The following is a 24,863-nucleotide window of genomic DNA, read 5'->3' as shown; positions in this document are numbered from 1 at the left end:
CTTGCTGAAAACTTGATAAGAGTGTATTTGGCCCTTACACGCCAAGATGAGTATGGCCAAACTGATGTTCGGAACTACATTTAAGCAAAATGCTACGTCCTTTTGAGAGGATTAACACCTTTTTAGGTGTATCTTAAAGTGTCATGAAGTAGCATTAATTTGCTTGAATTTCTTAAAATCAGCTTCCAAAAACTGCAGTGCAAAGTCTTTTATTGTACTCGAGTTTTTTGATTTGTAGCCTAGTTCTACCTGGAGGAGAACCTCCTTTTTATGTGTAACCTTGGTAAGAAAAACAGAGCTCACTTTTTCTTTTATTTTCTCTCTTCTCTTTATTTCTTTTAATACCCACATCTGCAGACACTGTATGTCCGCATACTAAGCACAACACACAAGGGCGATGTGTCTCCAGCTTTCCCAATTATTTACCCATAGTTATTTATACTGTAAAGAAATCTGTATGGCTAAAGGGACGAAAGCCACATTATTGGCGGTACTAACATTTTGAAAGTAAAAAGGAAAGAAGCTATCTGGGCAGACTGCTGAGCAAGCGTTGTGAAAGTAGAAGACATAGCGGCACTAGTGAGGGTAGCAGAGCGTGCCTTTAGTCTCTTGGTCAGCCCAGGCTGAGAGCAGCGGTCTTGGTTTACCTCCCAGACAGCAAGATGGATTGCAGATCTGTTTACACAGGGAATATTGCAATATATTTCCTACATCCTAACACACTAGCGGATATGATATGAAAAAAATCTGAGGGCAGGATTGTTTTTTAGAGTTAGCAGTGGTGTTTCAAATAGCATGAGAAATGGTCTCTTTGGAAATATTTTTCATGTGTTTAGGTGAGTACGTGCATATTGAACATATTTCTAGTACATCCGAGAAAGGATGCAACAAGCAAAATAACTTTTTTCTTTGGAAATTCATCTTCTTTGTTTAGGATTTAGTCTAATCACTTCTTTTGCATGGTCAGACCAAATCTGTAGGTCTGTACAAGGCCCTGTTGGTTTAAGTAGGCTTAGATCAGCATAGATCGGATTCTTTGTCTCCAGTTTAGAAAGCTCTTCTGTAAAAAGGGAGCTCTTTAGTCTTAAAGGTCAAAGGCACTTAAAGCAGTGTTTAAGCCTGTCTGTATTCAGGAAAGAACTTAAGCACAGCTGTAATTCTAAAGCATGTGCAAAACGCCTGTTTTGATCAAGAAACTTAAGCATATGTGTAATGTTAAGCACATACGGTAGTGTTTTGTTGCTCTGTGGTTTCTAGAAGCCAGCTTGAATGTAGAAAAAAATTCCATCAGAAAGGAGCCCAGACAAATTAGGGTGACATGCCTGAGAGAGAAATTAAGGGGGTAAGGGAGTGTTAGGTGGCTAATGCGGATTTTTAATACTTTTTGGTGTTTTCATTCTGTTTGTTGACCAAGCCACATTTTTTCCAACTCACACAGCATTATTTCAGACAATAGCAAATAATTGCCTAACATAACAAAAAGAGAAAAATAGTAGAAGTGTTTGTACTATTTTTCTTTTGCAACTGGATGATGGTGATTTGATAAACCAATATTTTCCTTTCCTTACAATACCAAGGCTCTGTCTTGCAATTGGATCGACATAAGCATAAGCACTCAGAAATCTGCCTGTGGGTATTAGCTTGAAAGTCAAATAAACTTCATTGAATTCTTTGGCGGAGAATGTATGCCAGTTTAAAATGGCAAAATCCTTACCAGGCTGTGGGCTCTGTAAAACTTATATAATAATAACAGAGCTCAGCAGCGTCTGATATTGCTTGCCTTATGCTTCCAAAAACCCTATGTAAATCAAGAGGAGGTTTGTCTATATGGAGGTAGGCTGGAGAATAATTGTAACCGAAACCTGCTTGTGAATGAATTTATCAGATCCCATCCACTGGAGAGCTGGAACTGATACTTCAAGCCTCTCAATATATTTGAGAAAAAGACCGGAATATCTTGGCCTTAACTGGAGTGGAAGTCACCCAACTGAAACATTATACAATGCTTTGAAATTTCAAGAAAAAGGTTCTAATCTTTTGGCTGTCTTGCTCATTGTTTGGAGATGAAAAGGGAGGAAATCAACATCCCCATGAAATACAATTACTGTAAATTGCTTTCTTTTCATACTGTTCGTAATGAAAATAGCAAAGTTACCAGAAGTTACCTACCCTGCAGAAGCACAGTATTTCGGTGGATGTAGACTGCAAGAAGACATTCAGCAGTGCAACACCGGATTTCTATATGAACCAACTACCGGAGAGTATAAGCTATTGCATGGCAGTGGTGACTCTGGGTTGCTCTGAAGTGACCAGGAGTCCTCTTTGCAGTGGAAGAAACCAGAGCTCCTTAAAGTGAACTATAAAATTAAGCTAAACTTGTATAGGGTGTCTGCTCTCCCCTTCCCATTCTCTCCATTGGGATCTGGACTCAGCTGGAGGCTTGCTCAGCCTCTCAGGCTGGCTGAGGAGGCCCTGAGGCTTGTGAGGCAGCTGGAGACGAGCTGGGATACAGCCCCAACTGGGAGACACACCGCTAAGCTTGAAACAGGGACTCGCTGGGGGCAGCTCTACCAGATCCTGATTGCACTGATCCTGTGTCACTCCATTGCATTCAGGGATTTCCAGCTCTGTGGTCCCCATGGGGCACCTGGAAACAAGGATTTCCCAGGACCTAATGGGTGGCAGAGCCATTCTCATTAGCAAGGGTGGGTGGATGAGCCTTTCCTCTGCCCAGCATTGCATTAGGTGGAGCAGTGCCTGCAGGATGAATGTGTAAGGGCCAAGCAGACAGCACCTCATGTCCTCTAGGTGCATCTCTGGGGAAGTGCATGACTGTGTGTCACCTTCTTCAGGTCAGGAAAGGAGGGGAAGAGTGAACTGGAAGAGTGAACTGGGACTCACCGCTGTCGTCGTGTACCATTCGGAAAAAATGCATACCAAACGTCAGCAGTCATCACCAGTTACAAGGCAACGGTCTGATTTCCTTTTCTTTTCCTAGGGAGCAAGAGAAGGTGGCGTTGGGAGAGGGTGAGGTCATCTGCCTCCACTAAATAACACTATGACAAGCCATCGCTATTTCTTGTTCTTTTTTATCATACCAGAGTCCTTGGTCAGAGGGCAGGACCTTATTACAGTGGGAATTATCTACTCAGTGGTGCAGTGCTTCAAGCAACCTGTCCATCGTTTTATGCTGTTGTAGGAAGCGTCGAGAAATCATAAACCATTTATAGTAGGACCAGCTTTTAAAAACCACAAGGTTATTAAAAAATCAATACATTCTGACTTCTTCTAATTTTTCCTTTAATTTTTGATGGTCCTGTTTTCAAGCTTTTTTCTTCTAGCTGAAAGCTCAGAATCTTTTGACACCAGGAACTATGTCTTTTACAAAAACACAAAAAGTTGCGAGAATCGTAAGAGCAAGAGGGTTGTGCCAGCACTGCATCCTGAGTGGTTCTTCACATGTGAACTTTTACACTGGCTGGTACTGTGGAAACACTTTGCCCTTCTAATTTTTTTTTAGTTCAGCACTCCTAAGCAAGCGTCTGGGACAGGGACAGTACTTTGTTTGCACAGCTGGTAGTTTTGGGGTGCCCTGTGACTGCCAAGTGCTACAAAAGGAAAAATAAAAATATAACACTGAATAAAAAATTGCTATCATAATCCAACTGGAAAGGGAATCACCAGTGAAACGATCTCATTTTCCTGCATGGATAGAGCTGTGGAGTAAAGGAAGAGAGCGGAAAATTTAAGACTGTTTATGGCATTCAGGCACTTGCTTTTGAAACGTATGTCTTTTTGTGACTTCCTTCCCTCAGTAAGAAAGAGGGATCAAAAAGAAATTATTGTCTCCAGTCTACTTGCTTCTTCTCTAAGAAAAAAAAAAAAAGTCCTAAATCAGATGGGCTAGAAATTGTCAATAGCTCAAGAATCCAGGAATGAGGTTAATGGACAAATATAGATGTGGTGTAAGCGGGGCTAGACTTCATTAACATATTTGGAGTTACACCCGCTTATACCAAGTCTGGCTTTGGCCCTGAATCAGTAATTCCCCAGTGAACAGACTGCATGAAACTAGTGCCGAATTTGGCCCATTTCATCTGACATCTGCATCCTGCCTCAAAGTGGCATGTCACACTTACTGCACATCAGATCACACCTGCCCAGGCAGTCACAGGCAATTGACTTTTTTGTCAAAAAAAAAAAAAAAATTAAAAAAATTTAGTCATATATCATCAAGAAAAACAACATTGTTTTAGGACTCTTATCTCTTCACTCCCAAATATCCTGTTTCTTCGAGCAGCAGTGGCCAGGACCAATAGAAACCTCTTCCTGCCATTGGCTGACTTCATTTCCCAGAGTTAGCACAATCTCATCCGCTCTAAACAACCTCATCAAAACTTCTTTCTGGTCAGAGCGAAGCAATAATTATTATTAGCAATTATTAGCGATCAATAATCTTGATCACATTATGGCAAGCACTATTAAGGTAAGAAAGGGGTACCTTTTTTGTTGGAATTTTTTTCAGTGGTGTGTTCTTTGGTTTCCTTTATCAACCTAGATAAGTTAGAATTGGGCAACACCCCCACTGCCACAATAGAGGACAACAAGATTTCCTTTGTACTGCCTAGTAAATTTCCTTTTTCCTACTCCAACCATCCGCAAGGCTTAAAAACTTCAAACTCGGAAAAAAAATTGGGTTTTTTAAATTCACTGTTCAGTGCTGTGGATTGCATATGCGAAGCCCTTTTATGAGAGCTTCTGAAATTTCTTGTAGGTATCATTCTGACAACTTGGATGTGTTTGCGGACTGCCATGAGGGGAGAGGGTGTGCACTGGAAGGAAAAAAAGGGTTCCTAAGAGCACTAACCTTTTGGATACTTTTAAATGTTTCTCTTGTTGATGGGGCACAAATATTAGCAAATGGGAGTGAGAGGCATCAGCTCTTGTTTCTCTCTCATGCAGGTGTTAATTATGTGCTTTTCTAGAAATGCTATCCTGATACTCGCGACCTTTCGGAATGTTATTTTAATGGTGGTGGCAAGATTTCATGGGTGTGTTCTTTTTGTTTTAATTTTTTGGACAATAAAATCCTCTTATTGGCTTATAAATTGATCTCGATGCATGGTTTGTTTCTTTTTTAAGAATGCTTTGATGAGTTTTTCAGGTTGTGTCACTTAGAAAGTTGAATAAATCTATATGACTATCTAATTTTTGCTTCTCTGTATGTTGCAATAGATAGCAGTTACAGATATAGCAATAGCTGTGATTAATTGCAGAAGTATAACTGTAGCTAAAAGCTTTGTGATAGTGAAACTAATTTTACGTAAAGAGCAAAACAGCATCTACAGTGAGGACTCTGCGGCGTTGTGTTATCAGATTTTGGATCAAGGTATTTGTTTTCTTCGTGGTATTGTGTGTTTCTGTACTTTTCTAATTATGCCAGAGATTTAGTAAGAGATATGGAATAGCAGCGGTGCCTGGCCATTAGCTAAGCGGAGCTGCAGATTGATTTCTCAGCAACTTCTGCTTAGATGTCTACATTTTAAAGATCATTTTATGCTTTTCGTTATAGTTTTTGAAATCTGAAAGTCTAGCCTGAAGACAATGTGATTAAAAAACCTAATGAACCTTCTCTTTCTGCAATCACTGATGCTTTCAAGGGGCTATTTATGGAGACAAAGATCCGAATCTCCTCTGCATTGCTGGCCAGTATCTATTATATGCTAAGTAGCTCCTGAAACAGCTGAATCCCTTTGGTTTTGCCGCGCACTTCAGAGCACACAGGGCACGACAGGCGCTCTATGAGAATCTTGAGGTTCAGGGAGTCAAGTTTCGCGTTGCTAAAAGCAGGGCTATGTGCTGAGATAGTAACGCTGGGTTTTGCGTCTATTAATCAGAACGCACTATTGATGATGATGGGAAAATGTTTTTCAAAAATGATGGTACAATGAGATTAGATGTTGTATGCATTTTGCGGAGCTCTTATTATTTATTTTTTGATGTTTTGTGTTGGCTGAATTGTAATAGGGTAAATGATTGTAAACAATATCTCATCATTATTATTTGAGCTCCACCTTACACTTACAGAGGTGAGCAGAGACTGTGTGCAGCTGTGTATTATGCAGCCCATTAACGCAATGCAGACAGCAAAGCCTCCTGAGTGGAAAAACCTACATTTTTGCCTCCTTCTCCAGGAGAGTGAAACTTGCAGGGGGAGATAGGCATCCCAAAATGTTGAGGATTTTGGTGCCTGGGGTGCTGGGAAGGCCTTATATGTTGAAGCAAGGATTTTATTTATTTATGCAAGTGCAAAATGTAAAATGACCAAAAAGAAATGACAGGTGCTTTGTAATGTAGATGCAGGAAACGTACTGTGACATGAAGCTAAGCTACTCCAAAGAGATTCAATTCCTCTTCTATACTGAGTACATAAAGAAGTCATTTAACTGAGAGGTTTCCATTTGAACACCAAATAGGTGTTTGTGCTTTTGCTAAACCGTTATGCTTTGCAATTTTTTTTTTACAATTTCAATATAATGACCTGTGTTGTCTGCTGGCAGTGGGTAGCCCAGCTATCCCAGCATAAGTGACAAGAGGCTGTGGCCAAGGAAGGTGGGAAGCTTTATCTGGGAACTCTGTGCCAGGATTTCACTCTCTTCTTTAGGGAAGCTGTGGAGTCATTTAATGTCAAAATTGGGTTGTGAATGGCTATTTTTTTGTTCATAACTGGACAGAAATTGTTCTAAATAGATACACCTGTAAAGGTAGCCTTCCAGTAAGACTGTTTGATTCATCCTTTTCCTATCAGAAACCTGCAGGCAGAGCCATGGGACACTCGGGGCTCATGAGAAAACAGGCTAGCTTAACTGGGGCTAATTGGTACCTATGAAGGCAAGCATTTGTGTATGTTTTCTGGCACTGGGGTTGACATCATGAGTGTGGCTTTACCAGGAGATAAGTCTTTTCTTGTCCCCTGCCCTCCTCCTGCTGCCACCTTCCCCTTCTCCCCTATGATGGGGAACGTGCTGTGGTGGACAGTTTCTCCTGAGAAGGAGGACTTAGCAGTGCCTTCATCCTAGGCTACAGCATGGATGGCTTACTTTAATTCTGACCTTTACGCTGTAAGAGTGGCCACCCTCGCTCAGGCTGGAGACCTCTCCCTCTGACCGGGAATGGGGCCAGCTCCTGTGGAGGGCAGCGTAAGAAACTGTGGAGAGAAAAGTGGTGGGATTTTGGTTTCGGTCTGCTGTCAGGGGGCTGAAACTTCTAATGCATTCGCTTCTCTATACCTGGTGAGCACACAGCTAACCTCACTATTATGGGTTTTGGCATTTGAAGGTTTAAATGTTTTTTTTCAAGTTTTTTTTCAACAGTCAAGATTTTAGCAATAAGGTTACGTGTTTCCTTCTGACACAAGTAGTACCTGACAGATAGGTGCAGTAGCACAACAGTGCAGAGCACTGAAGCTGAAGACTATCAAATCAATACAGCACTGCTAATTATAGGTGTCCCACTAGTTACTGTAAATACAATTTGAGAAAATATCAAATTAGGCATCTGTCTTTTTTGGTGTTTTTTTTTTTTTTTTTTTTTTTTTTTAAATAGAATGGAGCAAAAATTATTTAAGTGTTACCTTGGGATGAAGTAAAAATACTCATCCTGAAGGTCATTTTGGGTTTTTTTGCATTATCATATAGCGGAGGAAAGAACATTAATTAGAAAATTACAATGGGAATTCTACTTCCTTGTGATATTTCTCTCCCCGCCTGCCAATGCAATTGTACTTATTCCTAGAAAAGCTCTTCAGTAAGTTATCTTGACTTTACAGTGATTTATTGATTACACTTGTGGATATTTCTTTTACTCTAGTTTACTTCTAAATATGCATGTCTGCTTTTTTATTGTTGACTGCTAATGTGCTGTTCACGTGGAAGCTATGATTTCTGAGAGAAAAAAGTCTGTGTATTTGATAAAGGACAGGAGAATCTGTGGTTTCTAAGGCTTGAAACAGCATGGATATACTGATTAAAGCAATATATAGTAAGTGGGGGTTTTTTGATGAGGAATCTTAGTCTGTGCTTCTCTCTATGGTATTACTTTTCTCTCACTTTCTTTTAGAAAATCTAAGTACTCAAATATTTCTAAATCCAAGAAAAGCTGGAGACAGTTAAAACCTGTTCTTGGCATATGGAAATGTTTAAGTCTTTGTTTAGAGGCCTGCATCTGCACTGAATCCAACAGAACTAATACAGTAATTTGTATTTCTGTTCTTTGCATTAAAAATTATAAAGATTATTCTCTTTTTGTTGTCATCTCAGTTAGCAAATGATCCAATGGTATGTTTAACTCTAAGCCTGTAAATACTTCCATTGACTCTGGTGGTATGACACAACCTTCTCAAAGCTAAGCACACACCTGAGTGCTCTGGTGAATTGGAAGCAAGAACAGCAAGAGTGCCTTAAATCACTTAGCCTGATCTTGCACTCCTTAATTCAAAGTTTCCACCAATTTCATGAAGATTTTGTTCCAATAAAGGCAGTTGAATCAGACCTATAATTATTTCCAGGTAAAACAGTATTTCTAGCTCAAATACAAATGCACAATTTCCAGGAAGAAATAGTCATATAAGAACAGAAGAAGATATTTGGGGCATTTTTGTATTGTTTTCTTTTGCTTTTATTCAGTGGTCATTTAGCTCAATCTGGTTTGTGGCTACATGTGCCAAAACTAAGTCAAATATAAGGATTTCGCTTTACAGAATTAAGTTCCCAGGCACGGAACAACAGCTGGAAAATGCATATGTTTGACTATCTGAGTTTGTTTGTTTGTTTGTTTCTTAACCAGAAGTATATTATCTCATAACAAAATGTTTTTCAGCAAGTTCTGTGAGTTACAAAAGGCCTTTCAGAAATAATGTTCAAGGAATCAAATGCTCTTGGAGAATGACTTGCTGAAAGATAAATACAGGAGTAGTTTTGAGAAATGTGAATGCCAAATGAAGATATTAATTTTCCAAGTGACAGTTTATAATCCAGTAAAAACATGAAATGGTGTTGACTCAAAAAGAAGTAGGCTTTGTAATGCAAGTTTCTAAATCAAGTCAACAGAATTATTTTGAAAATCAGCAAAGTGGAGAAAAGAAAAAGAAAAATTGGGTTTTTATCACCCGTATTACCAATTTTAACAAAGTAAAAAATGATACAGTAGAAAATATCACATGCAGTACCAAACCGTGTCAAATTAACAAAAATCTTTTCATTGACTGCAATGTGGTTTCTATTAGATTCATCATTAACCATTTAAAAATTAATTTCTTTTGGTAAATAATTATACAGAAGAGAAATACTAGCAGCTTTTCACATTGTCAGTAATGAAAAGCCAATGGTCTGTCAAAATGACAGGAGTTCTGCTAGTCATCCTGCTGTCCTTAGTGCATATTTGTGTATTATAGAAGAAATGTTGACTGTGTTCAAAGCACCAACGTTGACAAAGAAACTTTGAAGCACTTATATGAAAAAGGCATCCACCTTTTCCTTAAAGGATGAATGTGTCTTTATGGTTGAAGGGGTTAGTTTAAATGCTGTAATCAAGCTTGCCTGCAGTTGGATAGTGCTGTGTCCTTCAATTTATTCCCTCCCACAGCCCCCCTTAAAGGAAGGACTGTATAATCCTGTAAACAACTCATCACAGTGAACAGAGGGAGAAGTTGTTTTTCGAAATCTGGTGAGATTCAGGTTGCAAACCTGTATCCCAAGGAAGTTCTCTCTCTCCTTGGCATGCATCCTTAGGCACCAGGCTGCACATAGTCATCCTATTAGAAAGATGAGACGTTGCTTTCAGGAAAAGGATATTAGTGTGTAATAAACAAGTAATATTAGTAATGGTTTTTAATAACTACTGTGTTCAAACCAGTGATTACCACTTCTGGTAATTATCATGTAATAAATCTAATTTGTTTCAAAGTAAAATGAATAAAATGACAATTATTGTCATAAAAATGTCATTGAACATTAAAAGGTAAAAAAGAATCATGAGTAATAGCAATTTTTTAAGGCTAGGCTGAAGGACACACCAAACAATCATCCACATACAGTGGACCAGGCAAGCGGTCTTTCATAATTGTGGATTTTGGAAATTAATGGGTGGAAGGAATGCGTATGCTATGATTTGTCCCTTCACTTGAAGAGTATGTTTATTTGGAGTGTATAGCTCAAGTGATGGGTGGAAAACAGTGTTACTAGGCTGGCATAACCTTTTCACTCTAGGAAAATATCTGACTCTCTAAGTTAAATGTATGTGTTGCCAGGTTAAGCAGTGCCTGATAGATGGGAAGGAAACACAACAAGAAATGACAAAGACTGGGTATATGCAAATACCTGCAGGAAGGGGTGGTGAATAACTATTTATGGGAAGTGGCAGAACTTTTTAAAATGACCTACCTGACTTAAGAGACATGAGAGAGTGAGGTACAGAGAAACAGTGCTATAATTGGGAAAAAAGCCACAGGAGACTGGAAATGTTTCGTTTGACAAATCCCACAATTACAGTTGTGCTGAGAGAAACAAGTAGCAGCATATTAATTCTGCACGGAAGATTTTGCATAACTACAATGCTAGCCTGTAAGATTTTTTTTAAACCTCATTCTTTAGAGCTGAAAAACATCTTTTTTTAGATGGTATGTTTATTACCTCGGTAAACAGTAAAATGCTGCCACAGCAATTACCTTGATGATAAAGAGTCTGTAGACAGATACTTCCTGTGTTCATTTCCTACCCAGATAAGTCGCCAAAATCAGGGACTACCAATACAGGAAATGCTTTCAATAGGAACTTCCTATCTGTTAATATCTAATTCACTGAAAAGATCTAAGCCTTTCTTGTATGACAGAAAGGTAATGTCCTACCTGTTACTACTTAAACATTTAAGCCACAGTACAACACATCTGTTTGTGTAAAAATTTAAGACCAGTGCTGTTACGTTGGACTATGAAATATCAGGGCTTTTCTCTGCAACAGTAGGAAAAGTGACCCTGCATTTTACAATACTGCAAATCATGATGTTTCAAAATACATTGTCATTCCACTACATGAAGAGAAACAACCTCCTTCCAACTCCTTCTTGCCTGCAACCTTTCCTTATTTGTATGCGTCACCAAATAAAATATACGTTTAACTAGCCCTTGAGGTAGACTTCTCCAACAAATAGTTCAGAGCATGTTCTGCATATATTAAAGAGTCACGACCATCTCTTGCAATCCACAGTGACATATATATTCAACTGAAATGACTGAAACAAAAATTTTCCCTCACTGTACGGAGAAATAAAATCATGACTAACCTGTGTGTTTGAACTTCAGCTAAGAAAAAAAGAAACCTAGAGCAAAAGAAAAGTAAACAAAGACAGAAAACCTCCATTGCTTCAGGGTAATTGCTTTCAGGCAGATAAATAGAATGAATGAGGATTTACAAAACCTGAAGTGAAATTGGCCGAGATGAAGTCAAAAGTATTTGGCCAATGGTTTGACTGGGGCCAGGCTTTCACCCAAGTTATTCAGGAGCTCAGCCCAAATTTTATGCAGTGTTTTGCCAATGATTCCCCTGGAGTCACTCCAGGTTTCTGCCACTGTGACTGAGATCGGTATCTTGGCCTTTCCCCATAGTGTTGAGTGGTCCTTTGCTATTGTGGCTTCATATGTATTGCGCCTCTTCATCTTTGAAGAACAGATGCATGTTCAGTTATCTCCTCAGACTACTGTGGGAAAGGCAGTTGTTTAAGTTCATGTTGTGGTCTAACAGGCTGGGAATCTGATGTTGGATTTACAGACCCCTCCAGAGACCATGATGAATGCATCGCTTGGAGCACTGGCTGTCGGATGGGAGAGCCGGTCCTGTGGAGACCTGACCCAAAAGCCCAGTTACTGAAGATGGGTTCTGCAAGTTGAAGTTAGTTTTGCCGAGTAATTTCCACAAGGCCATGGGTGAAGAAGCGCTAGGAAGTTCCCCTGGGCTTTGGTTTCACAGAGGTGTTGGGGAAATACACGCTCCGTCCTGAAAGCAGTGTTCCTGGGACATGGTTAGCTAGCTCTTATCTACTTGCATACATTTTTATTATTGTTAGTCTTTGGCATATTCACATCAGCTTCCCTCATGCGTAAGGTATTCCCTTGGAAGTGCTCAAAATTGTTGCTTTTTACTAATCAGATCAACTCACTAAAGTGGTGGCCAGAGACATTTTTCACATTATTTCCATACAGCTATTACCTTTTAAAAAATTTTCCTGTGATTTGTCATCGAGGCACCATTACATGTACCGTTTTCATGGAATTCAGAATCTGATTGTTTAGTCTACGTAAAGGGGGAAAAAAGAGGGGGATCCTGTGCCTTTAATGTTGTTTATAACGGTTGGACAGAGCTTGTCAGGTGAAGGTTAATTGCTCTCCAGTTAAAGCAGTTCTCTGCACAGATGGGTTATCAGGGCTGAACACTCGTTACAAGATTAATCTCGTTTCCGACAAGACTTCCCTTTCCTTCAACTGATTTTTGCTCAGCCATTGGACCTGTCACCAGCCGTTAAAAGAAGGGTGGGTTACCTCTGGGATATTAATGCTTGTGTGCAGTGAAACAATGCAAAGTGTGTGTCATATCGGTAGGGAACATCTTTAGGAGACAGCACATTTCAGTGCTGTTCTGAAGGTCGAGATTCATAAACAACAGAAACAATCAGGAACATTTGTATTAACCCCCTTAATGAATACAATCTCCAGCTGAATCATCCGTAGGCTCCTTTTTCATGACAGTTCTCTTCTAAATGTGGTATTTTTTTAGTTCCAAAGGTGTGTTTTTGTTGAAAGTTTTAGTCAAAAAAATAGCCACTTGTGAGATGTGGAACCCAGGACCCATTTCCGTCTGGTCAAGTAACTGATGGACGTGGCCACTTGAATTTTCCTCTTTCTCTAAGCTGGAGTAAATCAGAACTGGATCCACTACATCCAGTGAGCTACAGAGGCATAAGATGGATGTAAAGTGATAGGAGAACATCATGTTCTTAGCATAATATTACCTTGCTAGCCAAGACTGCAGCAGATCTGTCTGTCCAAGGTAACCCTCAACGGTTGGATAGAGTGAGTTGAAGGAGGCTATGGCATGAACACAAAAGTCTCGCTGGAGTTTTGGGTTTATTTCAGGAGTTCTGATATAACCAAAATAACACAAGTTGGAAAAGTATCTGGCTGCCAAGTTTCTTCCACGCAGCTTTAGTCAGTAAATTCCAAAACACTAAACAAATATTCAAGGCAACAAACAGGGTAGCTCTTATGTTTCCTCAGTTTCCTGTCCTGGCTTCACATCAGCGCAATCCTGTCGATGGTGCTGAGTCTCTCCACTGACTTCAGTGAACTTTGAATCAGGCTAGGTTGCCTCAGCCAAAAAAGCAAGCTCTGTGGAGGGTCGCCGGCAGCACAGTATTCATTGAATGGTCGCTGTAGATGTGATCCATCAAACCGGACAGACACGTGCTGAACTGAAAGCGTTCAAGCTGTTCCACTGATGTTTTAGATTGAGTATGCAAACATGTCTCATCATGCTGGGCTCTGCCATGGCGAGGTGACAGCCCTCACTTTCTTTTTATTGAAGACAAATCCAGCACATTTTATACACCTGTAAGGACAGAGGTGTCTTCACATGTAGAGCATTAGACAGGTTAAGTAGTGACGACATTTATGTCCAGGAAGACATCAGAAAATCATGTTATTTCCTCTGATTTGGAGCGAAAATATATGAAAAGGATACAGAGAGACAAATCATCATCCTTGTCTGATAGATACTAAGCCAAAAAGTTTTCCTTGTTCCATGCATAGGGCTCCTACATAGTGAGAAGAATACATTTATAAACATTGATAGTAATATTGGTTAGAAACAGTTATTGTCCTGAAAAGAAGGTCTTTACTGAAACTGTTTATTTTTTATATATGTTTTATAAACATTTAACAAAACTAAAAAATTATCTGAAAAAAAATTTTTTTAGAAAACTTCTATCTACAAGCTACTGACAATTTCTTAATTTTCTTTTTTGTTTTCTTATTATCATCAAAGTAGTCTAATAACTTTACTGCTGAATCCTTAGGGTTTTTTTACATTCTGGTAAGATTAAAACAAGTTTTCCTTTGATTTAGAATCCACAGGTTTTAAGGAAATGTACTCACTCCAGTTACAAAGATGAAATGAAAGGTAGACAGGAATTTAACCTCTGGATGTCATACTCTTCAGCAGTAGACATTCAGAGCCAAAGAAGTTCAAGTAAGTGGATTCCATTACTGGTTCTAATAAGATAGGAAAAGTGCACAGTAAATCTTTACAATCCCAACTAAATCATTGGTGCTTTATGCCAAAGGAGGCAAGTTTAGTAGAAAGTCTTAAATGGACCAGCTCGAATAAGTTTTTATTCACATGGGTATAAATAACATGCTTTCGGACACATATTGCTGCTAACGATTGCTACTCATGCAATGCCTTTGCATTTTGTTTTCTCACTTAGGATGGGAAACTTCTCACTTAGGATGGGAAAGCTCCAAGCATTCAAAATGGGATAGCAATTGACAACGAATTGCAAAGCTGCTTGGTGGGCAAGTGTGTTGCAGATTTGACAACTACAACACCTTTTTAAAAAAAGCATTTGAATAGGTGTTAAATTTTGAAGTACAATCTATAAAATGTATGTGTAAATTATTGACTTTTAACTCATTCTGCATGAATTCTTTTCCTTGTAATGGTGCTCAGATACTTTCCAATTACCACGAATGTTAAATCTTAGCTGTCTTCAGGTTCACTTTTTTTCCCCCCACATCTTCATCACATACTTAATCTAACCTTTTAGAACCCAAGCCAGACCAAATTTAATTCCAAGTATGTTTCTCTTCTGAGCCTGGGCCTTCCTAGTGCTATTTTCCTCTTTCATAGAGGTTTTGTTTGGCCTCAACCTCTGTCACTCTCAGCTGCTTCTTGGAGGATGTAATTCTTGCCAACTCTCATAATTTTTATCAGGAGCCTTGTGATATGTAACGGGTTTCTTAAAGGACAATTTCTTAAATTATATGAACACTTGAAGTCTTCAGTTTACATTGACAAAAGACTTTCTAGTATTAAAGAATCTACCCTAAAGGCTTAAAAGCCAGGAGGCAGACCCAAAAGTGCTTTTAAGTGCTCTCTCTTTCTGAGGCATGACTTAAAAATGTTGAATAATTCATGTAACAGGGCTGAACTCAGCACAGGGCAGTGCCCCTCCAGAAGACATACGAATGCTGCCTGGACTTTGCTTACCCGCTTCTTAAGGGACTTCATGGGGTGTTAGTACCACATAGGTCTTGACCTAGTCTTATGTGCAGAGCTAGATCTCACACAAAACGAGTACCTTGTCTAAGGGTATGAAGGAAATGAACACTCAGTAACTTGGAATTTCAGGGTGCATTTTTTACTCACTAAAAATAATGAGTCAAACACATTTCTGGTCATGTTTCTATTCTGTAAGCTGGGATTTGGATGAATTCTTGCCATCAGATGACTGATACTAAGTCTTACTCCTGAATCTGTAAAGAAATAAAGCTGGCAGTCTAACCTATGGGAGAAATATGTTTTCTGTATAGTAACCGACAAAAGCTTTGTCTCATTTTTTAAAAACTGAAAATATCCAATGTTTGTAATATCACAGATAAAGATAAGGCACGTTTATATATCTTAGTAGCAATTTTCTCTCCAAATATTGTAGTTTAGGGGGCTTGAAGGCTTTTCTGACACAGGAGAGGGTCAATTAAGAGGGCTGGTAGGTTGCTTGAGAACAGTCGGCGTTAAGTGGGGTGTCTGTGAGCCACAAGGCATTGTTTTCCTTTTTTTTTCTGGCTGCTCTTCTGTTCCTTTCCTTATTGAAAAGAGAAGGACCCTGAGAAATTCAGAAGATTCAATATGAAGACACGCAAAAATGTTGCAAAATGTTCTATGTGAAAGTTTAAAGGTGGAGATAAAGAGAAGTGGGACACAATATTGAAATAAAGGTGACAGTAAGGAATTTTATAATTTTTGTCAGTAAAAAATATATAGAATTCACGAGATGATGACATCAGCTTAAAAATCATGGAATTTCGGGGAATAATATATGTTATGTTGTTTGCTTTGTTATCTGCTTTTAAACCTTGAAATTCACAATTTTTTTTCTGAAATGAAAGCTAACAGTCAGGCTTTCAGCTGACTAGAATTTAGGTTCAAAGGAACCTAACGTTCAGTAAGATCATTAAAGTTGGCAACTACAGTTGTTAAAAAGGAAGCTTGATAAATCCTCAGAATTAACTCTTTTAAAATCTTAGATGAGATAAAGCAAATAGGATTGGGATGATGTTGAAAATGAAACTTTTAAGTTTGATAATGACGCTAAAACTAGATGCTGAGCAGAAGCAGGACCAATGCAATCTGCTTCAAAATAGTTTACAAACTACTGCATAAGCAACTGAAGCAATAATAATCAGTGCTGGTGAGAGCTGAAAAAAAAAACAAAGTAAAAGGGGAAACCAAAATCTGTCAAAGAAGTACTTTGAGTCATGAAGTATCCTAAGGTGGACAAAGTTTTAGACTTTTTTGAAACTATCAGCTTAATATACAAGGGACACAAGGAGAAGAGAAAAACAAAGTGTGATTATACTTTGAATTTTCATGACAGTGAGCATAAACTGTAATCTCCAGTACTTCAGAGACCATTTAAAAACACCAGACTTGTGTCAATAAATGAGAATGTGGCCAAGCAAAGGAGAACAGAGGCCCAAACTTCCAAAAAATTCTAGCTTTGCAAGTAAAGAAGAACCTATACAAAATACGACAAAAGTTTCCTGATTTTTCCTGCAAATTAGGCAAATGCACAGAGAATCCAAAGCCCAAGGTGCAAGCTAAAAGTTTGCATTTGCTTTTACAGAACAGTGGGCAGTTGTAGAAGACCCTGAGATTCTTTTATTAAATATGACTGGGCTGAAGCAGAGCGCTCTATTGCGCCCTTCAGCTGCAGCCTGCAGAGATGCAAAGACCACTGCTGTCCTCTGGGAGATCCCAGCTGTGGATGTGAATGTGCTGCCCTCTGCAATGTGGAAATGCCTTACGCTCCACGCAAGTTGTGTCAGGGCAAAGGCAAGTACTTCCCTACCTGCCTTGTACTTAGCACGTGGCAGAGTGAGTTGTCTCTCTGTTCTAGGGGATGTGATGCCTGTGGTGGTCCCAGCACAACAGTGGAAACAATACCTAAGGAGGAGTCCTCAGATCATACACGAGAATGCATTCTCCGTGTCACACATATCGTTTGTGGGGCAGGTCATTTAGCAAAAGGCTTAGCATAACATATCAGAGATTCGTGTAAGACTATTTTAAACTCAGCTGGCTCAGAAAGAAACTACACTGTGATTCCCTAGTTTGTCCCTGCTGCTAAAAGGTATTCATTGAGCCACTGTGTTTTTCTAAGCTATATCCTCTGTATTTGCTGTACTATGAAGGTGTTAATATCTATCCATTCTATTTCAGTCTGTTAGCCAATGTGTCCGCTAAATACCAAATGCTGATTCTATCTTCTTTTAGGTGACAGAGGAAATTTAATGGAGAAGCTTGCAATAGAAGTGTTCAATTCCCTGACCTTCAAAATCTTCCCCCCTCCCCCCTTTCTCTTTTAGTATTCCTTTCTGTTTTACTTTCAAAGCTCCCTAGAGCCTGTGGGCTTGCTGATCAAATGTCAAAACATATCTCTAAACTAAAATGAATATGTTTTTAAAGTTAGTTTTGTACACTGCTCCAAAAAAACCCACCCCACCTCATTTGTCTCCATATATTGAATTGAAGTCTTACAACGCTAAGTGATGGATAATCTCTCATATAAATTGTAACCACTGTGGATATCTTCAGCACACCAAAGTCCTCATGAACAGTACCTCGATTGCCTCTTATTTTCTCAGTTTCTCTGGTTGACTTTTATGTACTTGATGCCTTCCCAGTGCTCCAGTCACCAACAAAATCTTCCAGTCTCAAAGACTTCAGCCTACTATTTAATCATCCGTATTCTTTCCTTCTTGAGATTTCTTTGATCTCCTTTAGGACTACTTCATTTCTTCCTCTGTTTTCTTTTGCACTCAGGTTGCTTTTTCTCTGCTTTATGTAATCCTCAGTTGCTCTCAACTTCTAAATGCATGTTTCTGAAGGACAGAGCTAGTTTCACATTGTCTGTCTCCTGCATGTTGACACAAACATCTTACACTGCTTTCCACCATAAACACAGTTCATTTGACTCTGCAAATTTCACTACCTTGCTTGTCTAGGAAAATATTTCCCTCTGAATAATGAAAATACAGGAGGAAAAAAAGTCCAGACCCCTCCTAGTTGTATAATCAGTGGCCTGCTAGTTACTCCTGTTGTTGCTGGGTAAGTACAGGACATGTTGCCTTTTTTAATTCCCATGTTGTAAGCCCAGTGGGAACAAAGAGCTATGTAGCACCAGTGAGTCAGAGCAGGTTCTTTACATGCATGATCTGATGGCTAATGACTCGGGCAGAGGACTGCAGGGGAGGTTTTTCAGTTATATCCACAGATCCACAGTGTTACTTGAAAAAATCACCATGTGTTTTCAAAAACGGCTGCTATTTTTCAGGTTCCCATCATGAGACACTTTATTATTGTATTTTTCAGACCTTTTCCATTTCCTGCAGAACTGGTGTCATTACTCACATCTCTGCACTTTTAATCTGGTGTGAAATAGGACATTATACTACTCAGCTGCTAAAATTTCATAGGCTGCCACAAAGCTTAGTTAATGCTGAAGTGCTCTGAGAAATATCTATAAATTAAAGGCTGTTATCTCTTATTTACAAATAGTTCTATTTATGTGAATAGAAGTGCTCATATAAAAGATCAGCATGGATTGCAAAATTTTTACCTACCATGTTTTAAAATGAATAGTGTAGTTTTCTTTGCAAGAATTGATGTTTCGTGGACACTTAAAAAATATTGTAGCAGTTAAAAAAAATATCCTCAAGGACTGTAGTAGAAATACAGAATCAGGAACTCTGGACTTTGAAAACAGCATAAAGAAGACCTGAATTTTCAAATAACTGATTAAAAAATATTTGTGCATGACAAATGTAATATTTAGTGTATTCAACATACAAAGCCTAAGTGTAGAAAAAGTAGAATACAAGAAGATGTGGCAGGAATTTCAAATATTTCTAGGAAATGTTTTCTCCACAGTCATGATTGTAGTCTGAAGCTTCAGAGGGTAATAAACAGCTTTAAAACATGCCTGGTCAGTGATGAAATACTCAACATGAGGAAGCAAAAATCCTCCTGAAGCCTTAGATCTGTTTTCCATATTCTTACAGAAGAGTTGGTTTCTAAAGATCTGTTTTCGATTTCAGTGTTACTGGAAGTATCTTATAAGAAAAGAGCTCAGAAACCTTTTATATATATTTAAAAGATATTCAGGAGAGTCAGCGTTCTCTTAGTAAAACCAAATATGTGTTTCTGTTAACTCTGATGGAGGAAAATTAGTCCGCATCACTGAACAATTTAAAATAATTTTGTTTTGGTAAAGGTAGTGTTTGAAATCCTCAGCAATCAGTTTGTATTTGTCTGGCTGCAGAATTAGAGTCTTGAGAAATTAATGCTTTGAACAGATGCCTAGTTCAAACATGGGTAGCTGAGGCTGGGCACCTACACGTATATGTGCATTGCATTTATTTGCTTGACTTGCAAATGTATTGAACACCCACAACCACAAAAGCCTCATCAACGGGATGTGTTCCGGGTGAATTGATGATATATTAGGAAAACTCTAAGACTTTCTTTGGTCAAATTCCAATCTTCAGTCTGTCAAGCTCTCAGAGGGAAAGTAAAACGTAAAAAGCCCACCTTCTTGCTCTCATGTCAAGTGCTTTTATGGACTTACTGTTGCCTTTGGCTTACCTGAGCTGTTGGCAGCTCCTGACACTGTCAAAAGCCAAGCCCCGACATTGCAGTAGGGCAGGAGGATTCTGCCCATGAGGGGTGAGAGCCATCTTCCCTTTGGTGGGACATGCTACGGTAGGGAAATTGCCCCCACAGGGTCCTGCAGGGATATTCCCTTCCACCCAGCACAGGTATCTAAGAATGAATCATAGAATGGTTGGAGTTGGAAGGGACCTTAAAGGTCATGTAGTTCCAACCCCCGTGCCATGGGCAGGGACACCTTCCACTAGACCAGGTTGCTCAAAGCCCAGGAAGCTTTATCTATAGCAGGGAGGGTTCAGGGCTGAAGAGGGAGCGCAAAGGGGCACTGTCAGTACCACACACTGCATTTTCTCCTGCATGTTTTCCCCTCTGTGAGGTCCGGGGATGGTCCTGGGCAGTCAAAGGGCATCTAAAAGTGGAGAGATCCCACCAGTTTCCCCCTTGCCACCATGATGTTGACACAGAGAGAGAGATCAGCTAGAGCAAAGCCAGAGAAAGCAGCTGCAGAAAGAGTGAACAGGGATGAATCGTTTGTATGGTTTTAGCTGGGTTTGCTCCAGACTGTGCTGAATAGCTCTTTGCTTTTCCTTCCCCCTTCCTCAGTCTTTTCTCTTCACCTCCACTCCACTTCTTGTCTGCCATGTGTGGTAGCCTTTCATTTTTTATTATCTTCTGTGTAGCTCATTCAAATTGAAAAATAACCTCTGGCGCAACTGTGACAGTCACAGTGGTCACGCTATGCACTTAACTTGTGCTTTGTATCTATTTTCCTCAACTCGTGTCCCTTCTGCATTAGCTGCAAGCATTTTGTGACAAAGTCTATCTACTGCTTTGCCTCAGTTCAGTGCCCAAGATAGCAGAGTCCATTTCTTTCTTGCATCTAACAGTGCATAACATTCATGGTTAGTAAATCTATTGAGGCATTTGAAAGGACCTTTTTGCTGCAGTACCGTAATAGTTTTGAAGTCCTCAGTAGGAAGTCAGCACATCATGACAAGAGTGTTTCCCCATACCTCCTTCTCTGTAGAGTACACCTTTCATGGTAGTGCTGGGTTTTGCTGATACATCGTGGTGTTTTGGACTGAAGGTTTTAATTGCAAGTTACTGCAAAGTCTGCATTTTTGCATCTTTTGTCAACAGAAAAAAGAAATGAAGGACATTTTTTCACTGTGAAAGCAGCGTCTCCCTACCCGAAGATTTCAAAGCTGGTCAGATTCTTGATTTGGGTAAAAGCATTCCAGTTGTTGTGTTGATTCTACAAATGTTTTTTTCTTACTTGCATAATTGTCATGGACAGCAAGGCTGAAATAATTTCTTCCTTACTTACTTTTATTCCTTCTTTCTGCTTTTATATACTTGACAAGCCAAATATGGAAATGGGATTTTACAATGGCATGGTGACATTTGTCATTGACTTTTATCACGTGTCTCAATGAGTGGTATGCATTATACCTATGGGAGTTTAGTGTATGGATTTTCTTGGTTTACTGAATACTGGGAGATTTGGAGATTGTTCAGGTCTGCCAGGAACTATATCAACTTGTTCTTCTGGTTTTCCCTTCTTACAGAACGACATGTATCATTTTGCTTTATTTAGTCCATGCTTTCATTTTATTAGATTGCAGAGAAATGTAAATGGTGTCTGTTTACATTCCTTACTGATTCAACTTGAAATTATGACCAAGTATGGCTTGAGTAGTCTGTAAAAAGAGATGGTAGTTTCTGGCTCTCAGACATATAAAGGTGTTCCTGGAAGCTCAAAACTCAGAGTGCAAATCAGTTAGCCTTCTTGATGATTTTGAAACCTCAAATCCTTTGAAATAGTTGGCAACTTGCCTGTTGCATATTTACAGTTACACAACTCTTCCTCTCTGTGACTTTTAAAAGTTCCTCCTTCCTTTTTTCTCTAAGTCTCTTGGCAGCATCAAAACAGCTTCTCTATCTCTCGCTCCCCTCTCCCCAGCCCTCCCCCCCTCTAGCTCTCTCTCTCCTTGGTATGGCACATTGTTCAGTGGAAATGGGTTGTTTTGAGTTCACACTTTGTTTTCCTGCTGTTTTTCTGGGAAGCTGGATGTGGCACAAAAGATATGGGAACAGCTTGTAGGAAATGGGTTTGTTTGGGGAAACAATAAAAGAGAAACAGTCTGCATACCTCTCCTGTGTGTTTGAAGGCATAGCATACAGTATATAAAGACATTTGTCAATACAGTCCAAAGAAAAGTAAATAAAAATATTTTCTTTCAGCATATCTTAAGCTTTGCATCCACACTGCTTCATTTCACATAGTAATGATTATTAAATGCTTGGACTTATTAGCGAGGTACAGGGAAAAGCATCCTAATGGTTTCTGTTGCCGTAGTAAATGCATATCTCAGGGTTCTGGACTTGAGATTGCCTTCATTTGCATTGACTTTCTCAGTTCGCTTTTCATCAATGGCAGCAGGTGGTCTTTCTTGTCCTTCTGGAGCTAATGCTGGTGTTACTGAAAAATACAGCCAATATCAGAGCTGTAGGGTATGGTTTTAGTAGGAGTGATGATGTTGGTAATCACTAGTTCAGGAGAGATACTGCTACAGGAAAAAACTGCAGGATTTTTCTTGTTGCCACATCAACATTATCACCACGTGCATTTTCTTTTTCTTCTTCACATGTACAATTAAAAATGGGCCACAACCTGTTTCTGCTGCATATGAGATTCAGCAGAAAGCATGGTCGCAGAGCCACAAGTGGCACGATAAAGCTAAAGGTTGAATTTGTGAGGCAGTTCTCCTAAAGAATGGAAAAAGAATGAAAGAAGTTGAAAATTTTCTGAAGTAATTGTTTATATTTTGTGATTTAGGATTGACAATTTTGTTGAGAAAGACATTGCTTAAAGAAAGCAGTGAGAACTCAGTTTAAAAGCAAAACCACAGGTGTAATCGGGATTAAAATTTTTTTGACTGTCACAAAGCAATTTTTTTTGTGTGTGTATATGAGGGTTTCTTGTTGTGGTTGTTCTCTTTTGTTTTGTTTGGGGACAAACAAAGAACATTCACTCCAACCTTTGTCTGCCGTAGGTATGAAACAACGGGTTTTTGGTCTGATATGTTGGTTTGGCTACCTCTGTAACTGCAATATGTCAAAGACTATACCAGTCTCTTTGAACAATCTCATAGTTAATGTCTGAGCTAACTCAACAATATCCTTACTTTATACTGGTTCAGTGGAGCAGGTTAACATGCTGAAACATAGGCACATGCTTAACTTTATCGTTATTTCACTAAGCACTCTCCTGCATTAATCTTTGCACACACAGAAATGACTTAATGCTGTGACATTCAACCTGTATTAATTTCATTAGTCATGTTTTGTGGCAAATGACTAAAATAACGTGTGCTGAAGTATGAATCAAGTTATTCATTACAAACAATTATAGGAAAGTATGTTAGGCTATACACTGTAAAGGTTATCATGACAGGAAGTCATATTTTACATACACAGTGGGCATACTTGGAAAGTGCATTCTGAGTTTAGAGAGATTACCCATCTGAGCAATATTCCATATGCTCGTAAAATGGGGAATACCATGAGAAGCATATAATACTATATATGTCTATATTCAATGTATACATGGAAGATCCAGAATAAAAATTGGTAGAGGAAAAGAAAGGGAGAATAATGTAAACCAAAGACTTTCTGTTACAATGTTGAGCAAAAATGGAGAGCACTCTGTTTTCTAGTGAATTTTTTAAAAGCAATAGCAATTCGCAGTTTCTCCAATTATCTAATGCAGACAAGTCAGTCAAAAATATCAAGACAAATACATTTGGAAGTAAATAAAAACATCCATACAAATAAAGATGGCTAAAGCAGTGTTTGCAAAAGCTATCATGCTAGGAAATTACTTTAGAAAGTATTGGATGGGATAGGTGTTCTCTAAATAGGAAGGTGAGAATTTTAAACGTGTATGAAGGTGATGAACATAGGGGAGCATTGGAGACCTTGTCAGCCTGATGCAGCAGGCTAGAGGATCTCCAGCTCCAGCGGGTCCCTGAGGAGGAAGCTGAGCTGCAGGAACGGAGCTCTGCAGATGCCTGAGAACGGTTCCCCCTCCGTTCCCCCTCCCTCTGTTGACTGATTGCTGTGCCTGGCTGCTGGTTTGAGAGGACCAGCCGAATTTAACGGGTAACACAGCCTTTTGTTTTCCTACAATTTGGTTGGGGTAAATAATACTACATTTGGAGCTAAGATCCCCCCATAACTGCAGTTTTCCCAGTCAGAAAGTAAGTGACCTGTTCATCACACCCCCATGCGCACACACGCACAACCGTGTGCGCACGTGCACAAACACCACATGCAGAGGCACTACAGGGAAGTGATGGGTCACCCAGAAGTTCAGTTCATGGCCATCATCCAAGTGTTATTTCCCTAATGCTCTTAGGCATTCATAAAAACCAAAAGTTCATCGGAAAGGAAACTAATTTGGATGCTCTTTTTCAGTTTTACCCCTAATATTTAATTCTTTCATCAATGCAATGGCTGTAAAGGTCTCTTCATCCCTTCCTATACATTTCTTATCACTTTGCGTATGAGTTTCTCTTTGGTACATAGTATACCTTAGAGAAAAGTATTTTAATGCCTGAATTATTTTTACTTTAATATTTGTTCGGAGACTGAGGGTGGGTTTATCTAAAAATGTGTGTGTGTACATATACTTATGTGTATATTTATAATGGACGTATATAATTATATATAAAAATATATATGTGGTGGGTCAACCCACTGCAGCTAACAAATAGTAAAGTTAGTATAAATGTAATGTATAATCTTGTAGTTTTGGCTAAACAGTAGGGAAAAAAGCTGCAAATTTTACCCTGTTGTGATGACAAA

At 39.1% G+C, this 24,863-nt stretch overlaps 1 protein-coding gene across 2 annotated transcripts in view; it reads left to right on the top strand.

The window, feature by feature from the left end:
* The first annotated feature begins 4,413 nt into the window (after positions 1-4,413).
* ERG (v-ets avian erythroblastosis virus E26 oncogene homolog) overlaps positions 4,414-24,863 on the top strand; it is a 63,173-nt gene continuing 42,723 nt past the window's right edge. The window contains exon 1 of one of the 2 annotated variants that reach the window (XM_009891325.1): positions 4,414-4,486. In XM_009891325.1, the coding sequence (XP_009889627.1) occupies positions 4,469-4,486 (18 nt within the window). In that variant the 5' untranslated portion in view covers positions 4,414-4,468. The remainder of the gene's footprint in view (positions 4,487-24,863) is intronic. The other variant, XM_009891326.1, reaches the window with a different exon arrangement.

Source organism: Charadrius vociferus, unplaced genomic scaffold (assembly GCF_000708025.1).
Source record: "Charadrius vociferus isolate BGI_N301 unplaced genomic scaffold, ASM70802v2 scaffold298, whole genome shotgun sequence".
Lineage (NCBI taxonomy): Eukaryota > Metazoa > Chordata > Aves > Charadriiformes > Charadriidae > Charadrius > Charadrius vociferus.
This window is presented reverse-complemented; position numbering and strand designations above follow the sequence as displayed.